Source organism: Leptopilina boulardi, unplaced genomic scaffold (assembly GCF_019393585.1).
Source record: "Leptopilina boulardi isolate dan_hultmark-lab unplaced genomic scaffold, ZJU_Lbou_2.1 LbouV2_255, whole genome shotgun sequence".
Taxonomy (NCBI): Eukaryota; Metazoa; Arthropoda; class Insecta; order Hymenoptera; family Figitidae; genus Leptopilina; species Leptopilina boulardi.
This window is the reverse complement of record NW_026137813.1, coordinates 449,626-473,011: the sequence shown is the minus strand read 5'-3', so window position 1 is coordinate 473,011 and position 23,386 is coordinate 449,626. Positions and strand designations below refer to the sequence as shown.

The window sequence follows — 23,386 nt, the reverse complement described above, 5'->3', positions numbered from 1 at the left end:
AATTATCATTTAACAACTCTAAACATAAAAAATTGAGTAAAATTTATTTGCAAAAATTCAAATATAGAAAAATATTTTCTTATCAAAAAAAGTTTTATTGATTCATTTTTTCTTTGGAGTTGAAAATAGTTATTTCATGTGACAAATCATCATTACTTGCTGTAAATAAAATTATCACTTTATAAATTTTGTAAGTTGTTAGGCCAAATATTTCCTCTTAATTTGATATATTTTACGTTATTTTTTTTTTTTTTTTTTTTTTTTTTATAACGACGTTTCGGCAGCTACCGCTACCCTTATCAAGTTACATTAAAATATTAATTTTAGTCATTTTATTTATATAAACTAATTTTTAAATTTACAAAATAAAATGACTAAAATTAATATTTTAATGTAACTTGATAAGGGTAGCGGTAGCTGCCGAAACGTCGTTATAAAAAAAAAAAAAAAAAAAATGTAAAATATATCAAATTAAGAGGAAATATTTGGCCTAACAACTTACAAAATTTATAAAATTTAATTCCTCAATTATAAATACTACTATTAATAAAATTATCACTACCTGGTAAGTTTTCACATTAATTTTATCTAAAAATTCTTTAAAAATATTTTATTAATTTTATTAATAAGAATAATTCAACAACAATTTTATCAAGAACATTTATTTCAAATATTGCAAAATCGACGTAAGACAAATTTTGAAAATTTTAATTGAGTAAGATTATTTTTTTTTTAAATTCTTAAATTTGGTTCTATTTTAAAAGTTTTTTAAAGTCTGATTCAAGCAATTTATTCGAATTTTTAAATTTTGGCATAGTTTTTAATTTTAATGGTGAAAAAAATTTTAAATAATTGAATATCAGAAGATATATTAAATTTTCTGTAAATTTTGTTTCTTAAATTTCTGCCAACAATTCCGTTTTAGAGTTTTTATTTGAAACTTTTTTTTCAAAAATAATTGAATTTTGGAAGAGTTACAGTTGAAATTTTTAGAAATAATTGAATTTCCAAAGATTTTGTTAAATTTTAGACAATAATTAAAATGTACAGAATTAAAAATAATTCATTAAATAAATAATTTTCCATAACAATTTTTATAACTAATTGAATTTTTAGAGATTTACAAGTCAGTTTTTTGAAAATAATTGAGTGATTTTTGATTGAAATTTTTTAGAAATAATTGAATTTTAGAAGGTTTTAAAGTAAAATTTTTGAAAAAATTGAATTTCAAGTGATTTTGAATTAAAATTTTTGATAATTTTATTTTTTTTTTTTTTGAAACAAGATATCGATTATTTTAGGATTTTTTAAAACATTGAATTTTATAAAAAGATCTCCATTGTATAATATTTACATTTACAGGCCTCAAATCTAATAATAAATGCAGTCCTCGGATCGACTTAAAGGCACAAAAAAAGTCGTTTTAGTCGATTAATATTCCAAAAAAAGTCGAGAAAGTCGATTTTTTTTATTTTAACAAAAATATTTTACAGATTTTTAAATAAAATTTTTTTTTTAAATAATACTTTTGGAATATTTAAAGTTGAATTTTTTTTAGAAATAATTGAATTTTAAAAGATTTTGTTAATTTTCAGACAATAATTAAATTTTACAGAACTAAAAATAATTTATCAAATAATTTCAGAAAACATTTTTTAAATGTAATTGAATTTTCAAAGATTTACAATTGAGATTTTTAAAATTAATTGAACTTCAAGTGATTTTTAATTAAAAATTTTTGATGATTTCACTAAAAAATTTATTAGAAATTGCGGACAAAAATACAATAATTTGAAAAACATTTTTCATTGAAAAATGGTTTCAGATAGTTGAATTTTCAAAGAATATTATAAAAATTGTTAAAAATAATTTAATTTCCTTAGAGTTATAATTGAAATTGTTAAATTACAAAAAATTTTCGATGGAAAATTTTAGAAGCTTTTAAATTCAAATTTTTGAAAATAATTGAATTATAAAAAATTTTGGATAATAATTCAATTTTAGTTGATTTTTGATTGAAAATTTTATTTATTTATTTATTTATTTATTTATTTACGGGACTTCAAAAGTAAAGTGCCCTTTAAATACAAATTGTATAATACATATGTAGGGTCAACTGGGGTAAATCCGAACGCTTTTAGTAAGTTTCAACAATAACATAAGTTTTTTCTTTAAAAAAAAAATACTTCCGGTATTCTGGTGCATGAAGTTGTTACTTTACTTCCATAGAACAATTTTATGGGGTAGAAAAAATTTTTGATAAATTACAATCGCAGGAAACTTAGCGTTCGTATTTACCTCGATACTTTGCAACTTTCCTAAAATATGGGGGTAAATACGAACGCCACTGTATTTCAGAAAAATCTTAGGGAAAATAAATTTAAAGTATTGCAATTGTTAAACTTATATAAAAACTCAAAAAAAATACGATAATAAACCTATTATGTAATAATGCATCATATATAAATACAAAAATCAAACAGGTTAAAAATTAAAATGCATTACACAATTAAAACCTTCAATAACTTTATCAAATCATAACGGATTTTTGCAAAACTTGGTACAAAAAGTATTTTGGAGTGATTGAATGTAAATACAAAAATAAAAGTCAAATTTTTTAAATTCAAAATGGCGGACTTTCCTAAAACTTATTTTTAAAAATCATCAAATTTGCTAACCCTGAAACCCCCCGAGTAACAATTTTCGAGCGAATCCAATGAATTTTTTAATTCTCGTCCGCCATTTTGAATTTTGAAAAACTGACTTCAAATTGGTAATTAGCGACCCCAAAAACCGTAGAATACCAAATTTTATTAAGATCCTGAAAAACTTTTTTCAACAAACCATTTGGCAAAAAAATTGAAACACTCCTTCGAGAGAACAGAGATTAAGTTTCTGCTTATTAATTACTAACGAGGATACGTATAGAAAGAAAAACTTTTTTCTATGTACTTTTATAATGTTAAAATAATAGTGTAATCAAATAAAAACAATTTTGTGTGGCTTTGATGTAAAAAAAAATTATTAAAAATACCGTTCGGATTTACCCCAGTTTTCCAATTTTCTTGGGTAAATACGAACGGTCTGATATTATTAATAAAATTTTACAGAAGGCAAAAATCAAATATAGTTTCTGTTCTAGTATTCATAACAAACAATTATAAATAATAAAATGAATTTTTAGCTTCTTTTTCTTGAAATACGAGACAAAATACTGAAAGAGTGTCATCTTTGATTTTCAATCTTTTTTGCAATACTTGTTATCTTTGTTTATGCTGTTGCTAATTAACAAACAAAAAATGGGATAATACTTAGAATCTCTTCAAGAGGATCTGAGGTAAAAATTCTCATATCGAACTTATTTTTAAAAATTTTAATTAAGCTGAAATAATTAGCGTTCGGATTTACCCCCCGTTCGGATTTACCCCGACTGACCCTATAACGCTGCTATTTATAAAATGAAGAAACTAATTACTAAATAATAGATTACGCAGTGCTGTATTAAATGCTTCTAACTTAATATTAAAAAAGTCAATGTCATTAGCAACCGTATTAGCCTTTATAGATAATCTGTTAATGACAGAATTAATTCCGTAATTTGTACGATGATATGGTATTTGAAACAGTACATAATGTCTGGAATGACGTTTTGAAATAGAAAATTTAATTAGTGATAGTAAGGGGGGACAATCAACGTATCCATTTAAAATTTTAAAAAAGAAAAGTAAATAAAAATAGTCAAATCTAGATGTAAGTCTGGATATGTTCGCCAATGAACGTAAACTGTCATATTCATGTGAAAATCTATCAAAATTTTGATAATAATTAATTTTGAATTAAAATTTTGGGTAATAATTAATTTTTATTTGATTTTAAATTGAAAATTTGGAAAATAATTGAATTTTAAAAGATTTTGAATTGAAAATTTTGAAAATAATTGAATTTTCTTTGATTATGAATTGAAATTTTTTGGTAATTTTATTTGTTATTTTTTTAAATTATAAACAATTGTTAAATTTTATACAAATTTTAGTTGAAAAATAATTTGAAATAATTAAATTTGTGATGAATTTCATTAAAATTATTAAAAATAATTAATTTAGTGAAGAATTTTTGTTAAATAATTGAAATAAAGAAGATATGAAAAAGATCTGCATTTTATACTAAAAAAAAATAAATTTTTTAAAAAAAATTTTTAAAAAATGTAAAAAAAGTCGAAAAAAATCGTATTTTTGAAAAAAAGTTGGAAATAGTCGAAAAAGTTGTATAATCCGAGGCCTGTAAATGTTAAAAATTTTAAAGTCAGTGCGATTCCAAGTGAGATTTTGACTTTTTCGGAGTAGGTTAACCGATTGCAATGAAACTTTGGAATTTTGTTATATATAGTAAGACTAATCTTTAACGTAAATTTCAGCCTAAAATATTTGTTAGTTTACGAGATTTGCAATAATAACAAAAAATTAAAAAATTGCTATATCTTCCGTTCTAACAAACGGATTGAGGTCTACTTTTTTTTAAAATGTCAAGGAAAATGAGAGGAATAAATCTCTTTCAGAACATTTTTTTATAATTTTACAACTAAAAAAATTATTAAATAATAATTGAATAACTTTCGCGCGACTAACTAAAATTCAATCACTTAAACGCTAAAATGATCTTACCTGTGTTTTCTTTAATGTTCTAAAGGATTTTTATTGTAAATGTAAGTTTAACTTAAGAAATTTTATTAATTTATTAGTATAAACAATTGAGATTTCTGCTAGTTGACGTGCAGACGACATTGCGCACGCAGCATTCTCACATAGCCAATTTAGTCCACGAATCACGTCAGTTGGCTATGTGAGAATGCTGCGTGCGCAATGTCGTCTGCACGTCAACTAGCAGAAATCTCAATTGTTTATACTAATAAATTAATAAAATTTCTTAAGTTAAACTTACATTTACAATAAAAATCCTTTGGAACATTAAAGAAAACACAGGTAAGATCATTTTAGCGTTTAAGTGATTGAATTTTAGTTAGTCGCGCGAAAGTTATTCAATTATTATTTAATAATTTTTTTAGTTGTAAAATTATAAAAAAATGTTCTGAAAGAGATTTATTCCTCTCATTTTCCTTGACATTTTAAAAAAAAGTAGACCTCAATCCGTTTATTAGAACGGAAGATATAGCAGTTTTAAATTTTTTGTTATTATTGCAAATCTCGTAAACTAACAAATATTTTAGGCTGAAATTTACGTTAAAGATTAGTCTTACTATATATAACAAAATTCCAAAGTTTCATTGCAATCGGTTAACCTACTCCGAAAAAGTCAAAATCTCACTTGGAATCGCACGAGCAATAAAGAGGCACTTATAAAAAACTAAATCCTTGGAAAAAATATCGTGAAAAATTTAGTTTGATAAGCATAATAAAATTATATTTTTATCTTTAACTTTTATGAAATTTTTAAATATATTATTTCTGAATATTTGTTCTCATCACTAGCTAAATATATACAATATTTAATCCCTTCAATAAAAAAGGAAATTTGTTTTAATTGAAAGTACAAGATAATGCCTATTTATAAACTGTCAAACTGATTGAAGCTTCAGTATCTTTTAAATGGTTTAGTTTAAAAGTACTTACATCTTCCTGTAGTAATAAAATTAAAATGTGCATAATTCGTTCACACAATATTAATGTATGAAATATTAATGTATAAACTATCTTTAAATGTTTATTTAATGAAATATTCTTAATTGTTTTTTTTTTAAATAAAATAATGCTAATTTATTTTTATTTAAATAGCTCTATAAAAAATACAATTAAAATTTATTAAATTTCATTTATAGATAATGAAAAGATTTCTTATTTTTCTGGGACCTCTTTTAGTGTTCATTTTTCTCTTAAGGTAAGTTGACAAAAAATTTATATTAGTTATTAATGAAATTTTTTTTGTCATTTATTAAAATTAAATGTACAGTGAAATTAAATTAGTAAGATTAAAAAAATTGTAATAAATAATATTTATATATTAATTTTTGGAATAATAAAGTATAATTATTTTAAATAGTTTGACTGAGAGCAATGCTTCTAATGTGAAAAAACCGAGAAAAATAATAATAGACACCGATGCAGGAGCTGATGATGCTGTTGCTATTCTCTTAGCTTTAAAATATGAAGCAGCTAATAAAAATGACATTGATATTATTGCAATTACTTGTACATATGGAAATACTAAACGGGAAAATGTTGAAAAAAATGTTCTTAAAACTTTAATCATTGCAAATAGAACCGATGTATGTATACAAAATTTTTTTTTTTTTTTGCATTTGTTAATTTACATTTTTTTATTATTATTATTTAATTTACATTAAAAAAAATTTTTTTAATAGTAAATTTAATTTTAAGCTTTTTCTTTAAATTAAAATATTTTTTTTAGATTCCAATTTATGGAGGTGCAGAATCGCCTTTAGTGAAACATTGGGAAGATAATCATTATTTTGGTATTGATGGATTTGGTGATTTTCATTTTGATAAAAAAATTCCAATTTCCGTTAATAGATCCAAACATGCGTCTGTTGCACTTATTGATTTAGTTAAATCTAATCCAAGTAAGATTAATATAAAAATTTTTTTTTTTTAGAAAAAATCCTATTTTATAACATTTTTAAAAAGAGTAATAATATTATCTCTGATTCTTATCTTATCTAAAGTACTAGTGCAAAAAAAGTAAATACATATATAGACTAATAGAGATGAACTTGATATATATTTAAAATGTATTTTTTATATTTTTCAAATTAAAAAAAAAAAAAATTTTTTTTAGATGAAGTAAGTATAATTGCACTTGCACCTCTTACGAATATTGCAATGGCAATTAAATTGGATCCAACTTTTATTAATTTTGTCAAAGAATTCTACATTATTGGCTCGAGTATCTCTGGTATTGGAAATGTGAGTCCAAATGTTGAATTTAATTTTGGTGCTGATCCTGAAAGTAGTTTTATCGTATTTAATTCTTCAACAAAGCCTAATATTTTAATACCATGGGAACTCGCCTTGGAATCTCCAATTACAAAAGTAATTTTTTTCTCAATTGTTTGAATTTATATTAATTCATTTATCAAAGACAGTCATTAAAAAAAAAGTTTTTCTTGATAGAAAACAATTATTTATTAAAAATCACGTAACTGTTATATATGTGATTTCTAATATAAATAATTTAATAATTTTTCTTTTCTTTTATTACTATATGCAGAAATGGCGAAATAATGTTTTTGGAGAACTCAAATCAAAAGCAGTGAAATTTTTAAATCAAGCTGAAGCTATTGTTTTAATAAATGCCGATTCTTGGATATCAATTGATGCAATAGTTATAGCCACTTTTTGTTGGCCAAATTTAATAAATAATTCATGGACAACAAATATTACTCCCGTTTATGATGGTGCTGCACAAGGCTCAGTTCTTGTTGATTATTTAAATATTACTGGAAAACTGCATAATGCAAAAATTATTAAATCATTTGACGTGGAACTTTATAAAAATAAATTACTTCACTATTTTCGAAATTAAATTAAATGATTGAAGTAAATTTAAATAAAATTTTAATACACATGTAAAAATATAAAAGAATTATATAAATTGAATTCAAAAATAATAAATAAATTTATTATTAATTAAATATTATCTAAATTTAATAACACTGCTTTATTATATCCATGAAGAACGACAGATTTGCCTGCAGGATGCCATTGTGCATTTAAAATTGTAATATCTTTTGGAGTATTTCGACAAATTACTTCATTTTTATTCCACATAAAAATATGACTACTCTCCGAAAGAATTAATAAACGAGGAGAAATGGGATTCCATTTTACAGCTGAAAAAAAGAAATTTATTTACTGGAATATTTCTTTTTTTTTTTAATATAAATAAAATACTATAAATGTATATATTTGCGATGGTATAGTAGAAGAAAATTAATATTACCGGAAATTGTGTTTTGTAAAAGAATAAAATTCATATCGCCCGTTTTTATTTCCAATATCCATAATGTTGTGGGATATATTTGATGTCTTATTGCTAAAAAATGACCACATGGACTAAATTCCAATATATCAAAATGAGCAATTTTTATACAATCTTTTTTACTAATTGGAATATTTATTGGCCGAGTTAATATTTCTTCAACTGAAAATATATAAAAATTTATTTTAATTATTCTTTTCATTCAATTTCACTTATTTTATAAATAAAAAACAGTTGGACTCCTTTTTTCGAAAAAAAAAAATCACGATTATTTTCCATGTTAATCAAAGAAAATTTTTTGATAAATTTCTTTGTTTGAAAAACTTTCTAAAAAAAAATTCCATTTTTTAATCAATTATTAAATTGAACTAAAAATAATAAATAAATAAAAAATCACTAAAATTGTAAGTAATTTTTTACTTTCCAAAGAAAAGAATTTATTTTCTTTTTATTACAGGAAAATTTAATTAATATATTATAACTTACTATCGTGTTTCGGTCTCTGTGTATTGACATTATTTGGATCCTTATTGTGAATAATAATTTCCTTAAAAACTCTATTATGACAATGACTATCCGTAATAACAGGATCACAATATATTTGTAATGAAGGTTTCCAAGTTATGCAGTTTATTAAAACAACCTGTGAAAAAAAAGAACAAAAAAAAAAAAAATTTCTTTTTCAAATAAAAGAAAATTCTTAATTAAAAAATGAAAATATTATCAATCACATTTTTTAAAGAAACCAAGTGATAAATATTTGATATTAAAAAGAAAATTTTGCTATTATTATAATTAAAAATAAAATATACCATTTCATTGTGACCAGAAATTGCAATTAATTGTGAACTAGGCATCCATTTAACTAATTCAATTCCTCGTAATTTTTTATGAAAAACATTGTCCATCTCGTCATGTTTCTCATCTTTTGGAGAAAAAATTCCAATATGACTTTCTGAGATAGTTGAATAAATAATTAATTTTGATTCACCGCTATTCGAACACCAGATACATAATGCTTCTCCATTTGGCGACCAACACAAACCATTAATTGAACTTATTCGTTCGCATATGAGTTTCTGAAAAATTACATTTATTTTGTAATTTTATATTTTAAAAAATTAAGAAATTTAGATAAAGAAATTTCGTTAAAAAAAAAAGAAATAATATTTAATTTGATACATAATTATAAATTATTGGTAATACAAAAATTTTTTTTTGTAAAAAATGGAAAAAACAATCGTTTACCTTTTATTCTTAAAACTAAGTGACAAAAAAGCGATAAAAAAATATAGTTAAAATAAATTAACATACAAAATAACTAATTTGTGTCTATTTCAACTTTTCATCAATAATTGAACAATTAATAGTTTAAATTTTGGATAAATTGAAACTTAAATCAATAAAAATTTGAATAAATGGAAATTCGAATAAATTTAAACTTAAATCAATTGAAATTTAGATGAAATAAAATTCGAATAATATATAAACTTCTATAAAATGAAAATACTGCAAAATAAAAATTACGTAAAAATTTTGTTCGGTAAAAATTCGTTTAAAAATAAATTTAATTAATTAAACGATAATTTGAAACTTAAATCAATTGAAATTTAGATCAATTAAAATTTGAATTTGAAACTTCGATTAATCCTTCGATTAGATTGAAATTTCGTTAATTTTAAATTTTGATCAATTGAATTTGACTAAAATTTTACATAATTAATATAAATTTATTTTTATCCAATAAAAATTAGAATTGATTAAAATTTAGAATAATAATAATTTGAAACATAAGACCAATTAAAATTTTGACAAATTAAAATTCGTATATTTCAAAAACTTAAATGAATTAATAAAATTTAAATAAATTATAAAATTCGGATAATTTGAAATTTTAATCGATTTAATCTTAAGATACATTGAAATTCTAATAATTTTTTTCTTCAAAACTTCATTAAGAGCATTTGAACCTTCGTGACGTCACAAATCATGGCGCATGACACGCAAACTTCTCAGGTATGTGAAAAGCACAATTTTGAATATTTTTTAAAAAAACCTTTTGGAAAATGTTCAGAGAAACATAGACTATGTCTGTTATGTGCGAAAAATTCAAAATTTTGCGTATAAAACGTTTTTTAAACAATGTTTAAGTTGGTTGTCACAAGTAAGGAAAAATACACGAATTGCTTATATGTAGGCATTGTTTAAAAAACGTTTTAAACGCAAAATTTTGAATTTTTCGCACATAACAGACAGAGTCTGTGTTATTCGGAATATTTTCCAAAAGGTTTTTTTTAAAAAATATTCAAAATTGTGTTTTTCACATACCTGAGAAGTTTGCGTGTCATGCGCCATGATTTGTGACCTTAACATTGTTTAAAAAACGTTTTAAACGCAAAATTTTCAATTTTCCGCACATAACAGACAGAGTCTATGTTATTCTGAACATTTTCCAAAAGGTTTTTTTAAAAAATATTCAAAATTGTGCTTTTCACATACCTGAGAAGTTTGCGTGTCATGCGCCATGATTTGTGACGTCACGAAGGTTCAAATGCTCTTAACAAAATGTTTGCATAACCTAAAATGTATTTCTTATCATTTTTATTTAAATTAATTTGGTATTACAAGTGCCTTAATTTTGAATAGTACAAATTTTAATTAAAACTATTTTACAATGTAAAAATTTTATTATTTAAAAAAATTAATTTAAAATTTAAAAAAAATCAAATTAAAATAATTTATAATTATTACTATACTGTTGTTATAATTATAATAATCGAAAATATTTAATAGTAGGAAAATATTTAGATTCTGATCACATTTTTTAATCTTAATTGTTTACTCAATTTTAGAAATACAAATATTTACAAAAAATATTTCATTTTTTCAAAGTGCATTGTGTTTGTTCGTTAGAAGCGATAATTTTAATTCACATTTTTATGAACTAGCGATGTATTCCTCGCTCGCTAACGCTCGCTCGTTTAAAATTGTACTTATTGTTGTTTACTTACTGTAGTTTATGTATATTATATTTATAATTTATGTTTTAAATTAATATCTTATTAATATTGTATAAAATTTATCATAAAATTGAAAAAAGATGTTACATAAAAATAGTTTGTAAGACTTTCTAAAAGCATATATGCAAAGTATTTTGATTTATTTGAAAATAATTGAAAATAGATTTTTCAAGGACGGTGTCGAGGTCACGGGGTCGGTGTCCGTTTTCGAAATTTGTTAACTTAATATAATAGAAGATGTTTCGTTTTAAATTAAGAAATGTTAAAATTATTAAGTTAAAAACATTTGATTTTAATGACACTTAAAGTAGACACAATATTATAGGTTACTAACTAAAAATTGGAAAAACAACAATAAATAATAAAAAATAATAATAAAGAATTGAAAAAATCAAAAAATTCTTAAAAAATTGCAAAATAACCCTTTTTCGGGTTAAAATTGAAAAAAGATGTTACATAAAAATAGTTTGTAAGATTTTCTAAAAGCATATATGCAAAGTATTTTGATTTATTTGAAAATAATTGAAAATAGATTTTTCAAGGACGGTGTCGAGGTCACGGGGTTGGTGTCCGTTTTCGAAATTTATTAACTTAATATAATAGAAGATTATTATTTGATAACAATTGTCATTTTATCCTTTAATAAAAATGATAGAAATCGAGATTTTTTTTCTATAAAATAGTAATGAAATAATAATTTAAAACATAAATTAAATATAAATATGAATAAATTACAATACATTTCTAAATATAATTGGAATTATGTGTTTATATAATTGAACTTTTATTAATTATAAGTAAAATAAAGAAGACAAATTTCGAAAATAGAACTTAAGAACTTTGTTTACTTTTGATTTAAGCCCTGTTCATATCCAGCGAATTGCACAGTAAATACGTAAAATACACCGAGTTACCGAAGCTAAAATTTTCCCCGACTCAACCTTGTCTCTTGTCACATGGCAACATGTTCAGGTTAGAATCGTAATCAACAAGACAACAAAATAAACTTTTGTATATACAATAATAATTGTAAAAAAAAAAAAAAATGTCAGAGACTATTAATTCCCACATTCAATACATCAGCTGCGCTTGTAATCGTATTCCCCATTCAGCAGATTATGGTAAAAATGGAATTTTATCATACGGTGCATGTAATTCAGTGGCAATATGTGATTTCAATACAAAAACAACAACGGGCAAAGTAATTAAAACACTTCATCGTCATAAAAATAAAGTCAATGTTGTACGATGGATTAAAAATTCATCACAAGAATCGGAAACAGAATTAATTTCCGCATCATCCGATGGTACTGTCATTATTTGGAGTAAAATTGCAATGAATTATAAGCCAACAAGTACAATTAATGTCAATGATTCTGTTTCTATTTGTCATGCTATTTATACAACTAATGAAACAGAATACAATCTTCTCATATGTACAGGATCGATAAATGGTGATTTTCGTCTTTGGAAACGAAATGAAGCAAATGAAATTATTTTACAACAAACATTTTCCTTTGCCAAACGAATACCCTTGCAAGCATGTCTCTCGTTTCTACCAAAAAGTAATGAACCACTTTTATTTATTGCATTTGATGATTTTACAATTCAATTATTTACAAAAAATTCCATGGACAATGATTTAATTAAAGTGAAAAGTTTAATTGGTCACGAAGATTGGGTGACTTGTATGGATGTGATGGTAGTTAATGATGAAATATTTCTCGCGAGTGGATCACAAGATACTTTTATACGTTTATGGAAATTGTCACAAAAATATGAAACACTGAATGAAGAATTAACAACGAAAGCCGAAGAATTTGAAATAAATAATAAAAAATATCAAATTGTTTTGGAATCAATTTTAAGTGGACATGAGGGTTGGATTTATGGAGTTAATTGGCATCCGGCAATTATTGACAATAATGGAATATTAATACAGCCAATGAAATTATTATCGTGTTCATTGGATAAAAGTATGGTTATATGGGAATCAAATGAAAGTACGGGAATGTGGATGGAAACTGTACGCGTTGGTGAAGTTGGCGGTAATTCTGTGGGATTTTATGGATGTAAATTTGGATCAAATGGAAAAGAAATAATAGCGCACGGCTATCAGGGATCGTTTCATATTTGGCAATTTGATGAGAATGAAAAAAATTGGATTCCACTTTCGGCGCCTAGTGGACATTTTGGTGAAGTTGTGGATTTAGCCTGGGATCCAAAAGGAAGGTATGTATTTTCTTAAAAATAAAATAAATATCATCATCTATTCATTTTTCTTCACCTATTTAAAATTTTCTCACTTTTTGATAATTTTTTTTTATCTTTTTCACTTTTCTCACGATTTGATTAATTTGTTGATGTAATAATTGAAAAAAAAATTAAATTTACAAATGAAAAAACATTAATTTAATGTGAGGAATGTTGAAAAATAATTATTAGTTTAAAAAAGAATTTTTAACATTTCTGAACTTATATTAATTTACAGAATATAAAAATTACAAATTTTCATTTTTTTAAAAACTAATTCAATAGACACAAGCTTGAATTTATCAAAAAAATATTAATCGATTTTAAAAATTATTTAGGACACTATTTAAAAAATTTATTGATTAAAATTGTAATCGATCTAAATTTAAATTAATTCTAATTTTTATCATCTACCAAATCAAATAATTTAAAATTAAATTTATTCAAATTTTAATTCATCAAAATTTCATTTTTAATTAAATTTTATTCGATTAAAGTTTTAATCGATTCAAATTTCAATTCAATTTAAATTTTATTTTTTAATTTCAAGTGATTATACTTTCAATCAATTTTTATTTTTTATTAGCCAAAACAAATTTATTAATTAAAATTTTAAATGCAAATTCAATCGATCGAAATTTAAAATTAACGTATTTTCAATCTAATCTAAGGATTAATCGAAGTTTCAAACTATCCAAATTTTCATTGAATAAAGTTTTATATTATCCAAATTTTAATTTATCTAAATTTCAATTGATTTAAGTTTCAAATTATCTTTTAATTATTTAAATTTATTTTTAAACGAATTATTACTGAACAAAATTTTTAGGTAATTTTTATTTGGCAGTATTTTCATTTTATAGAAGTTTATATATTATTCGAATTTTAATTCATCTAAATTTCAATTGATTTAAGTTTAAATTTATTTGAATTTCCATTTATTCAAATTTTTATTGATTTAAGTTTCATTTTATCCAAAATATAAACTATTAATTCTTCAATTATTGATGAAAAATTGAAATAGACACAAATTAGTTATTTTGTACGTTAATTTATTTTAACTATCATTTTTTTATCGCTTTTTTGTCACCTAGTTTTAAGAATAAAGGTAAACGATTGTTTTTTCCATTTTTTACAAAAAAAAATTTTGTATTACATACCAGTAATTTATAATTATGTATCAAATTCCAAATGTATCAAAAATTCCAAAAGGAAGGTATGTAAATTGTTAAAAATAAAATAAATATCATCTATTCATATTTCTTCACCTATTTAAAATTTTCTCACTTATTTTTTTGATAATTTTATTTTTATCTTTTTCACCTTTCTCACAATTTGATTAATTTGTTAATGTAATAATTTAAAAAATAATTAAATTTACAAATGGAAAAACATTAATTTAATTTTAGAACTATTGGAAAAATAATTTACTAGTTAAGAAAGAATTCTTTTCTAACATTCCTTGAGCTTATATTAATATACAAAATATAAAATTACAAATTTTTATCCAAACTTGAATTTATCAAAAAATTTTCATTGATTTTAAAAATTATTTAGAACAAATTTAAAGTATTTATTGATTAAAATTGTAATCGATCTAAATTTAAATTAATTCTAAATTTTATCATCCACCAAATCAAATAATTCAAAATTCAATTTATTCAAATTTTAATTCATCAAAATTTTATTTTTAATTAAATTTTATTCGATTTAAGTTTTAATCGATTCAAATTTCAATTCAATTTAAATTTTATTTTTTAATTTCAAGTGATTATACTTTCAATCAATTTTTATTTTTTATTAGCCAAAACAAATTTATTAATTAAAATTTTAAATGCAAATTCAATCGATCGAAATTTAAAATTAACGTATTTTCAATCTAATCTAAGGATTAATCGAAGTTTCAAACTGTCCAAATTTTCATTGAATAAAGTTTTATATTAACCGAATTTGAATTTATCTAAATTTCAATTGATTTAAGTTTCAAATTATCGTTTAATTATTTAAATTTATTTTTAAACGAATTTTTACTGAACAAAATTTTTAGGCAATTTGTATTTGGCAAAATTTTTATTTTATAGAAGTTTATATATTATTCGAATTTTAATTCATCTAAATTTCAATTGATTTAAGTTTAATTTTATTCGAATTTCCATTTATTCAAATTTTTATTGATTTAAGTTTCAATTTATCCAAAATTTAAACTATTAATTCTTCAATTATTGATAAAAAATTGAAATAGACACAAATTAGTTATTTTGTACGTTAATTTATTTTAACTATCATTTTTTTATCGCTTTTTTGTCACCTATTTTTTTTTTTTTTAAAGTGCATAATTGTTTTTTTCCATTTTTTATAAAAAAAATTTTTGTATTACCAATAATTTATAATTATGTATCAAATTCCAAATGTATCAAAAATTCTAAAAGGAAGGTATGTAAATTGTTAAAAATAAAATATTCATATTTCTTCACCTATTTAAAATTTTCTCACTTATTTTTTTGATAATTTTTTTTACCTTTTTCACCTTTCTCACGATTTGATTAATTTTTTGATGTAATAATTTAAAAAATAATTAAATTTACAAATGGAAAAAGATTAATTTAATTTTAGAACTATTGGAAAATAATATACTAGTTAGGAAAGAATTTTCTTTTAACATTCCTTCATCTTATATTAATTTATAAAATATAAAATTACAAATTTTTATCTTTACAAAAAAAAAAAATAATTCAGTACATTAAAACTTGAATTTATCAAAAAATTTTCATTGATTTTAAAAATTATTTAGGATAAATTTAAAGTATTTATTGATTAAAATTGTAATCGACAAAAAATGAAATTAATTCTAATTTGTATTATCTATCAATTCAAATAATTTTAATAGATCCAAATTTCAATTTAATCTAAATTTTATTTTAAATTTCAAGTGATTCAACTTTTAATCAATTTTGATTTTTACTGTTCAAAACAAATTTATTAATTAAAATTTTAATCTAATGCAAATTCAATTAATCGAAACTTAAAAGTAACAAAATTTCAATCTATCTAAAAATTAATCGTATAAGTTTCAAATATTATTCGATTTTCAATTTATCCAAATTTTAATTGGTTTATGTTTCAAATTATCTAAACTTTCTTTTAATTGGTTTATTTTTTTAATTAATTCATTTAAATCTGAAATTATTCGACTTTTAATTTATCTAAATTTTAATTTATTTTACGTTTAAAATTATAGGAATTTTAATTTATCAAAATTTTGATTGATTTAAGTTTCAAATTATTCGAATTTAAATTTATCAAAATTTTGATTAATTTTAGTTTCAATTTATCGAAAAATCAATTTATCCAAATTTAAATCTGTTCATATTTTAATTCATACAAATTTTAAAAAATATGACTTTCAATTCATTATAAATTTTAATTGTTCCAACTTTCAATTAATTCTAATTTATTAATTATAATTTTCACTAAATGTAAATTTAATCGATCGAAACTTAAAAGTAATAAAATTTCAATTTAAAGTTTAATCGATTTAATTTTCAAATTATCCGAATTTTAATATATCCAAATTTTGATTGATTTAAACTTCAATAAAATTTTATTAAGAATTTTTTTAGAATTGAGACAAATTTTCAAAATTAGAATTGAATAGAATAGATTTTGAAAAAAACTTGAAAAATTCTTTTTTTTCTAATTTTTAAAGTCTAATAATTATTATGCAAATTATTTTAATTCTTAATTTCAGCAAAGATTTGCAATTTAAATCGTCAAAAACTTTTCAATAAGTTTTTTAAAAAAGTTATCTAAAATCGATGCTTGAAAAATTATTGAGGTTTTAATTGATACAATATTTGAAAATAAAATTAAAAATAATTTTGTTTAATTAGAGTTGTTGACAATTTTAATAATTATTAATTAATAATCAATTTGATTAAATATTTGCAGCTAATTTTATTTATTTGATTGGATAATAGAATATAATTTCAAATAATTGATTGGAGATACATTTTATATATATTTTTATAAAGAACTAATTTGAAAATTTATTATTAAGACTTTTAAAAATGTTTTGAATTTTAATTTTCAGAATTATTCTAACACAAAAATTTTTTAATTAAATTATTTGTCTCAACAATGTTCTACAAAATAACATTAGAAAATAGTTTTAAGATCGTTTTTTGAATCTTCTTGTTAATTTTTGTGAATCTGTTAAAAATGAAAATTTTTTTGATTTGCATCTTTAAAATTTTGCCGAAAATTTAAATTAGATAATTTTTTATAAATTATAGTTTAAACACTTTTAAGCTGGAAATTTTGTCTAAAAAAATAAGGAAATTAATTACAAATTTGGTATTTAATATCTATTTTATATATTTTAATTTATAAATGTACATGAAGTCCTGAACGTACAAATGAACGAAAAATTTATTTACTTTTTTTTAACTTCAAATTTTATTATAAAATATTGCTTTCTGTATCCAAAAATAAATTAACAATTTATTTTTTTATTTTTCATTATTGTAGTAATTTAAAAAAAATTAATTCATTCATTTGAACGTTCAGAATTTCAGGCACATAGTTATAAATTTTTTTTTTTTTTTTGTCATTGAAAAGTACATGAAAAATTGTTCAAAAATTCCTGTTTGAAAATTAAAATTTATTCTTTCTGTTAAAGATATTTTCTATACAATTTTTTTTTTAATTTTGAAAAAATATTGAATATTTTCACAATATATTAAAAATTAGTTTCAGATAGCGATGATAAAAATTAAATATTCATTTTTCACAATTTTAAAGTCAATCCAAGACCTTGTAATAAGAAAATTAAATTGATAAAAATTTTGATTACAGATTTTTGGTGACAGTAAGTACCGATCAAACAACAAGAATTCATGCACCCTGGATGAACAATTTGGACAATTGGCATGAAATTGCCCGACCACAAATTCATGGACACGACATGTCATGTTTAACAATGTTGGCACCCTATAAATTTGCCTCGGGTGCAGAAGAAAAAGTTGTTCGTATTTTCACATCACCGCTAACATTTAAAACATGTTTAGAGAAAATATCATACGCTGACGATTTTAAAGGACGACTTGCTGAAAATGCATCGCTACCTGCACTCGGTCTAATGAATAAAGCAATTTTCGAACAAGATTTAAAGGAAATAGAAAAACACGCAGGTACATCGCGAGATTTAATATATGAACGACCACCAGTTGAAGAGGAACTTATACAACATACATTATGGCCAGAAGAACAAAAACTCTATGGACATGGCTATGAAGTGTTTACAATGGCATCGCGTCACGATGGCACATTATTGGCAACTGCCTGTAAATCCACTAATCCTGAGTATGCGGCAATTTTAATTTGGAACACAAAAACATGGCGACAAGTACAAAAATTAATAGCCCATCAATTAACTGTGACACAACTTGCATTCTCGCCAAATGACAAATATTTATTATCAGTTTCACGCGATAGACGATGGTCATTATTTAATTTTAATAATGGCGAATATAATTTAATAGCGGCGAGTTTAAAAAAGGATAGTCTTCATGGAAGAATAATATGGTGTTGTGCATGGTCGCATGATTCAAAATTATTTGCAACTGGTTCGCGTGATGGAAAAATTGGAATATGGAGTGAAAATGTTCATTTAAATAAACCTTTTATTCCAATAACAAGTTTTGAGGGAAATATTTCTGTGACAGCTGTTGCATTTGCGCCAATTTCATTATGTTCAGATGAATATATTTTGGCAATAGGCTATGAAAATGGTGAAATTGAAATAAGACAAATTTTAATCAAAGAAAATGAATCAATTTGGAAATTATTAGCAAAATATGATTCATCATTTGCACATCATTTAACTGTTAAACGTCTTCAATTTTGCCCGCGTGAAAATAAAATGGACACAATTTTACAATTAGCGAGTTGTGGCTCAGATCATATTGTTAAAATATATAGTTTTGATGTTGAAAAACTTGTAAATAATGTTTTATAAATAAATTTTCTTTTCTACTTTTATTTATAATGTTTTAATTCATTTTGCTTCCTCGTGGAGGAAGCTTTGTAGTCCTTTCGTTTATAAAAATTTTCCAATGTGGCGGAAACAAATTTTTCTCTATATAGAAACATGTTATATGAGATCCTGATCAATTGTCCGGATGTATGTGTGTGTGTGTGTGAATCCCTTTTTTGTTTAGAAGATAACTTTAACAGGTTTTAATGGATTTAGATAAAATTTGGTAGGCTTATTTATCATATTAATATCTCAAAATTGACCAAAGGATTTTAAAAAATACCCTAAAAAAAAAATTTTATCGTCTTTTTTCCGAAAAATTTTTAAATAGAAAAATTTAAAGTTATATATAATAAAATCGTATTCCTTACGTCAAGATAAATCGATCGGTATATATAAAGTATAGTTTTAATTTAAATTTAAAGAATTAATGAAAGTTAAAAAATCAAAAATTCACATTTTAGCTGAAAAATTTTGTATTTATTTAAATTCAAGTTTAAATATAAAATAATTGTGTTCCTTGCATTGAAACGAATCGATATAATTGTAAACAATCATAAATTATATATTATTTTTTATTAATTTTTAGAAATTTCAGCTAAAATGTGAATTTTTACTCAAATGTTTATATTATTATATTATTTTTGTATGTTTATTTCAATGTTAATGCTTTCTCCACGAGGAAGCAAATTTTTTTTGCTGATCGTAAAGAGGAAGCAAAATGTTCATGTAATGAACATCTGAATTTACAACTTGTTTAAATGTGTTTTATTAAATTAATTAAATTAATAATTAATTTTTTAAAAGAAGGTAAACCTTTTTTTTAAATTTCTCTACTTTAAAAATTATAATTTTCTATTTTAAATAAAATGAAATTTTCATAAAAACATACCCTACTCAGCTTCCAATCTTCTGTTCTGTATATTTCTACGCTATCTTTTGTGTCATCCGATATTACGACTGCCAAACGTTTTCCATCGGGACTGAATTCTAATTTTTCATTAGCTGAAGATTTTAAATTCTGTATGTGAATAACGGTTCGAGTTTGCAAAGACCATATGGATAATTGTATCTAAATTGAAAAGAAAAATTTTAAAATATTTTATAAATTACATTATTGTTAATAATAAAAATAATAAAAATAATAATAATAATAATAATAATAATAATAATAATAATAGTAATAACAGGCCTCAGATTATAAAACTTTTTCGAACTTTTTTGTAAAATACGATTTTTTTTGACTTATTTTAATAAGATGCGACTTTTTCGATTTTTTACAAAATTTTTAAACAAAATACGTCTTTTTTGGTATACAATGCAGATCTTCTTAATATCTTCTTTATTTCAATTATTTAACAAATTTTTAACACAAATTTTTCTCTAAATTAATTATTTTCAATACTTTTAATAAACTTCTTCACAAATTCAATTATCTTTAACTATATTTTAATTAAAATTTTTATGAAATTTAACAATTGTTTACAATTTAAGAAAAAAAAATTAGTAAATAAAAATACTAAAATTTTCAATTTAAAACATTTTAAAATTTAATTATGATATTTTAAAAATTTTTCATCTACAACTTTTTTAAATTTAATCATTTTAAGTTTTAACTATAACTCTTTGGAAATGTAATTATTTTAAATGATTTTTATAATATTCTTCTAAAAATTCAATTATCTGAAAGCAATTTTTAAATTAAAAAATTAAAAAATTAAATTTCTGTCTTTAATTTTTAATAAATTTTTCAGCAGCTGAAATCACCAAAAAATTCAAATTTAAAATCACTTGAATTCAATTAATTTCAAAAATTTCAATTTAAAACCTTTTACAATTCAATTATTTCTAAAAAATTTCCATCTAAAACTTTCTAAAATTTAATAATTTCAACTATAACTCTTCCGAAATATAATTATTTTAAATGATTTTTATAATATTCTTCAAAAATTCAATTATTTGAAAGTATTTTTCAATTAAAAACTTTTGAAATTCAATTTTTGTCTATAATTTATTATAAATTCTTCATCAACAGAAATCACCAAAAATTTCAATTAAAAATCACTTGCAGTTCAATTAATTTCAAAAAAAAATAAATTGTAAATCTTTGAAAATTCAATTATTTTTAAAAAATGTTATCTAAAATTATTTAATAAATTATTTTCAATTCTGTAAAATTTAATTATTGTCTGAAATTTAACATAGTCTTGAAATTTTTATTATTTCTAAATATATTTCAACTATAACTCTTCCAGAGTTCAATTATTTTTAAAAAATTTTAATATTTCTTTAAAAATTCAATTATTAATATTTTTTTCTTTTTCTAACAAGATATAGAGCTAAGCCAAATATTATTTTAAAAAGTTTCAAATAAAAACACCAAAATTGAAATTTTTTCAGAATTTTTTTTTTTTTAGAAATTTATTCTACTTAATTAAAATTGAGGAATTAATTAATAAAATTAATTTAATATCTAATAACATTAGTTATTAAAAGTAAAATACTTATTAATTAATTAAATTTAATTAAAATAAAAAAATCGACTTTTTCGACTGTTTTTGAAATGTAATCGACTAAAACGACTTTTTTTGCGCCTTAAAGTTGATCCGAGGCCTGTAATAATAATAATAATAATAATAATAATAATAATAATAATTAAATACATAAATTAACTTACATTAAAATCTGATAAAGTGGAAATGCTTTTACTGTCGGGAGCCCAAGTAACATTTTCTAAGCCTGCACTACCTTCGGTAATTTTACACTTCCATTCTGGAAAGGAAATTGAAAATACTTGGACAATTGCACGCTTCAAATTGAGACATAAAATGTATTCACTATCTGGAGACCACTCGATATACTGTAGAAAAAATTTACAAAGTTTAGTTAAAAATATATTTATCAATAAAATTATTATATATAATTTTATTAAATCAACAATTTTAGATGTAATAAATTTCAAGGTTGCACTGATTTAAATATTGATATAAATCCACGGTGAATCACATTCATTTTGATCCCTTTGAATTTTAATATTTTTTTTATTAAAGTAAAAGTAGTTAAATATTTAAGATGAAAGATTAACGAAATTTCAAATCATTTTTTCTTTTCTTTTTGTTAAAAGTTAAAATTTTTGAAAATCCATGCGAGAGATTCAAAAAAAGTATTTAAAAAAATTTGTAAAAAAAATGTCGATGAAAAATAGTCAAAATTGTGAAATTTCTACTCTAAATAAAAATAATTAATTTAATAAAAAATTAAAAAATTTAATTAATTCTAAATTAATAAAGTCATTTTTTTTAAAAAAGTTGCGTAAAAGATCAATTCGTAGAAAATTGTTAAATAAAATAATTAAAAAAAAAAAAAGTTGAATCAAAAAAATTACCAAATTTGAACTCATACTTTAAAAAACGTCTAAGTATTTCAAAAATAAATTTTCAAAAATTATCCAAACTTTATTACGGAGTTCTTGAAATTTCAAAAATACATAATTTTAAAAAACATTAAATGCATTAATTGTTGTACAATTTTAATTTTTAATTTCAAAAAGGTTATATTTTTTTGATAAAAATACAAATATTTCTTGAAGCTCGTATTATTAAATTTATCGTTTAATTTGATTTAAATATAAAAACTTAGATTTTTAAATAAAAAGAATCGGGTTTTGCTTTTAAGTCATGATTTTTATCAGCCCTATTAAATTTACTATAATTTAACATTTAAAATAATAATTTTAAAAAAATATACATAGAAACACATGTGCAAATATTAACAATAATGAAAATAAACAAAATTCTAACCTCAATGATATCAGAGAACATAAAAGAATGAATTGTTTCGCAATTCTTTGAATATTTTACAATTAAATTACTTTGAAATGCTATGGCTAAAAAATTTCCATCGTTAGATAGAAGACATAGATTTTTATTTATACGAAATATTTCACTACACATATTTTTAATTAAAATTATAACAATATCAACAACAATACATAAACAAACGACTAGCGCAGTATGCTATATAGCAACGGCAGAGCTGCCAACATTAGCAAAAGTCAACAATTAAT

The 23,386-nt window shown here is 21.7% G+C and overlaps 3 protein-coding genes across 9 annotated transcripts in view; 2 read left to right on the top strand and 1 right to left on the bottom strand.

Annotated features, from left to right (window-relative positions):
- Positions 1-7,666, top strand: part of LOC127280824 (inosine-uridine preferring nucleoside hydrolase-like) — a 107,460-nt gene extending 99,794 nt beyond the window's left edge. Inside the window, exons 1-7 of one of the 7 annotated variants that reach the window (XM_051304094.1) lie at positions 173-190; positions 477-565; positions 5,834-5,892; positions 6,055-6,280; positions 6,424-6,595; positions 6,811-7,064; positions 7,243-7,666. In XM_051304094.1, coding sequence (XP_051160051.1) covers positions 5,837-5,892; positions 6,055-6,280; positions 6,424-6,595; positions 6,811-7,064; positions 7,243-7,557 — 1,023 coding nt within the window. In that variant the 5' untranslated portion in view covers positions 173-190; positions 477-565; positions 5,834-5,836 and the 3' untranslated portion in view covers positions 7,558-7,666. Of the gene's footprint in view, positions 1-121; positions 191-407; positions 566-4,818; positions 4,980-5,557; positions 5,683-5,833; positions 5,893-6,054; positions 6,281-6,423; positions 6,596-6,810; positions 7,065-7,242 lie in introns of those variants that run through there. The other 6 variants (XM_051304097.1, XM_051304098.1, XM_051304093.1 and 3 more) reach the window with 6 other exon arrangements.
- LOC127280821 (WD repeat-containing protein WRAP73-like) lies at positions 7,573-23,331 on the bottom strand. The gene is made up of 7 exons (XM_051304088.1): positions 23,121-23,331; positions 21,998-22,180; positions 20,213-20,392; positions 8,826-9,092; positions 8,500-8,656; positions 7,975-8,175; positions 7,573-7,864 (listed from the first exon to the last, which is right to left on the bottom strand). Exons 1-7 carry the CDS (start codon positions 23,271-23,273, stop codon positions 7,662-7,664), a joined length of 1,344 nt encoding a protein of 447 aa, XP_051160045.1. The 5' UTR covers positions 23,274-23,331; the 3' UTR covers positions 7,573-7,661.
- On the top strand, positions 11,974-19,325 carry LOC127280816 (elongator complex protein 2). Its single transcript, XM_051304081.1, has 2 exons — positions 11,974-13,265; positions 18,141-19,325. Exons 1-2 carry the CDS (start codon positions 12,079-12,081, stop codon positions 19,300-19,302), a joined length of 2,349 nt encoding a protein of 782 aa, XP_051160038.1. The 5' UTR covers positions 11,974-12,078; the 3' UTR covers positions 19,303-19,325.
- Positions 23,332-23,386: the final 55 nt, after the last annotated feature.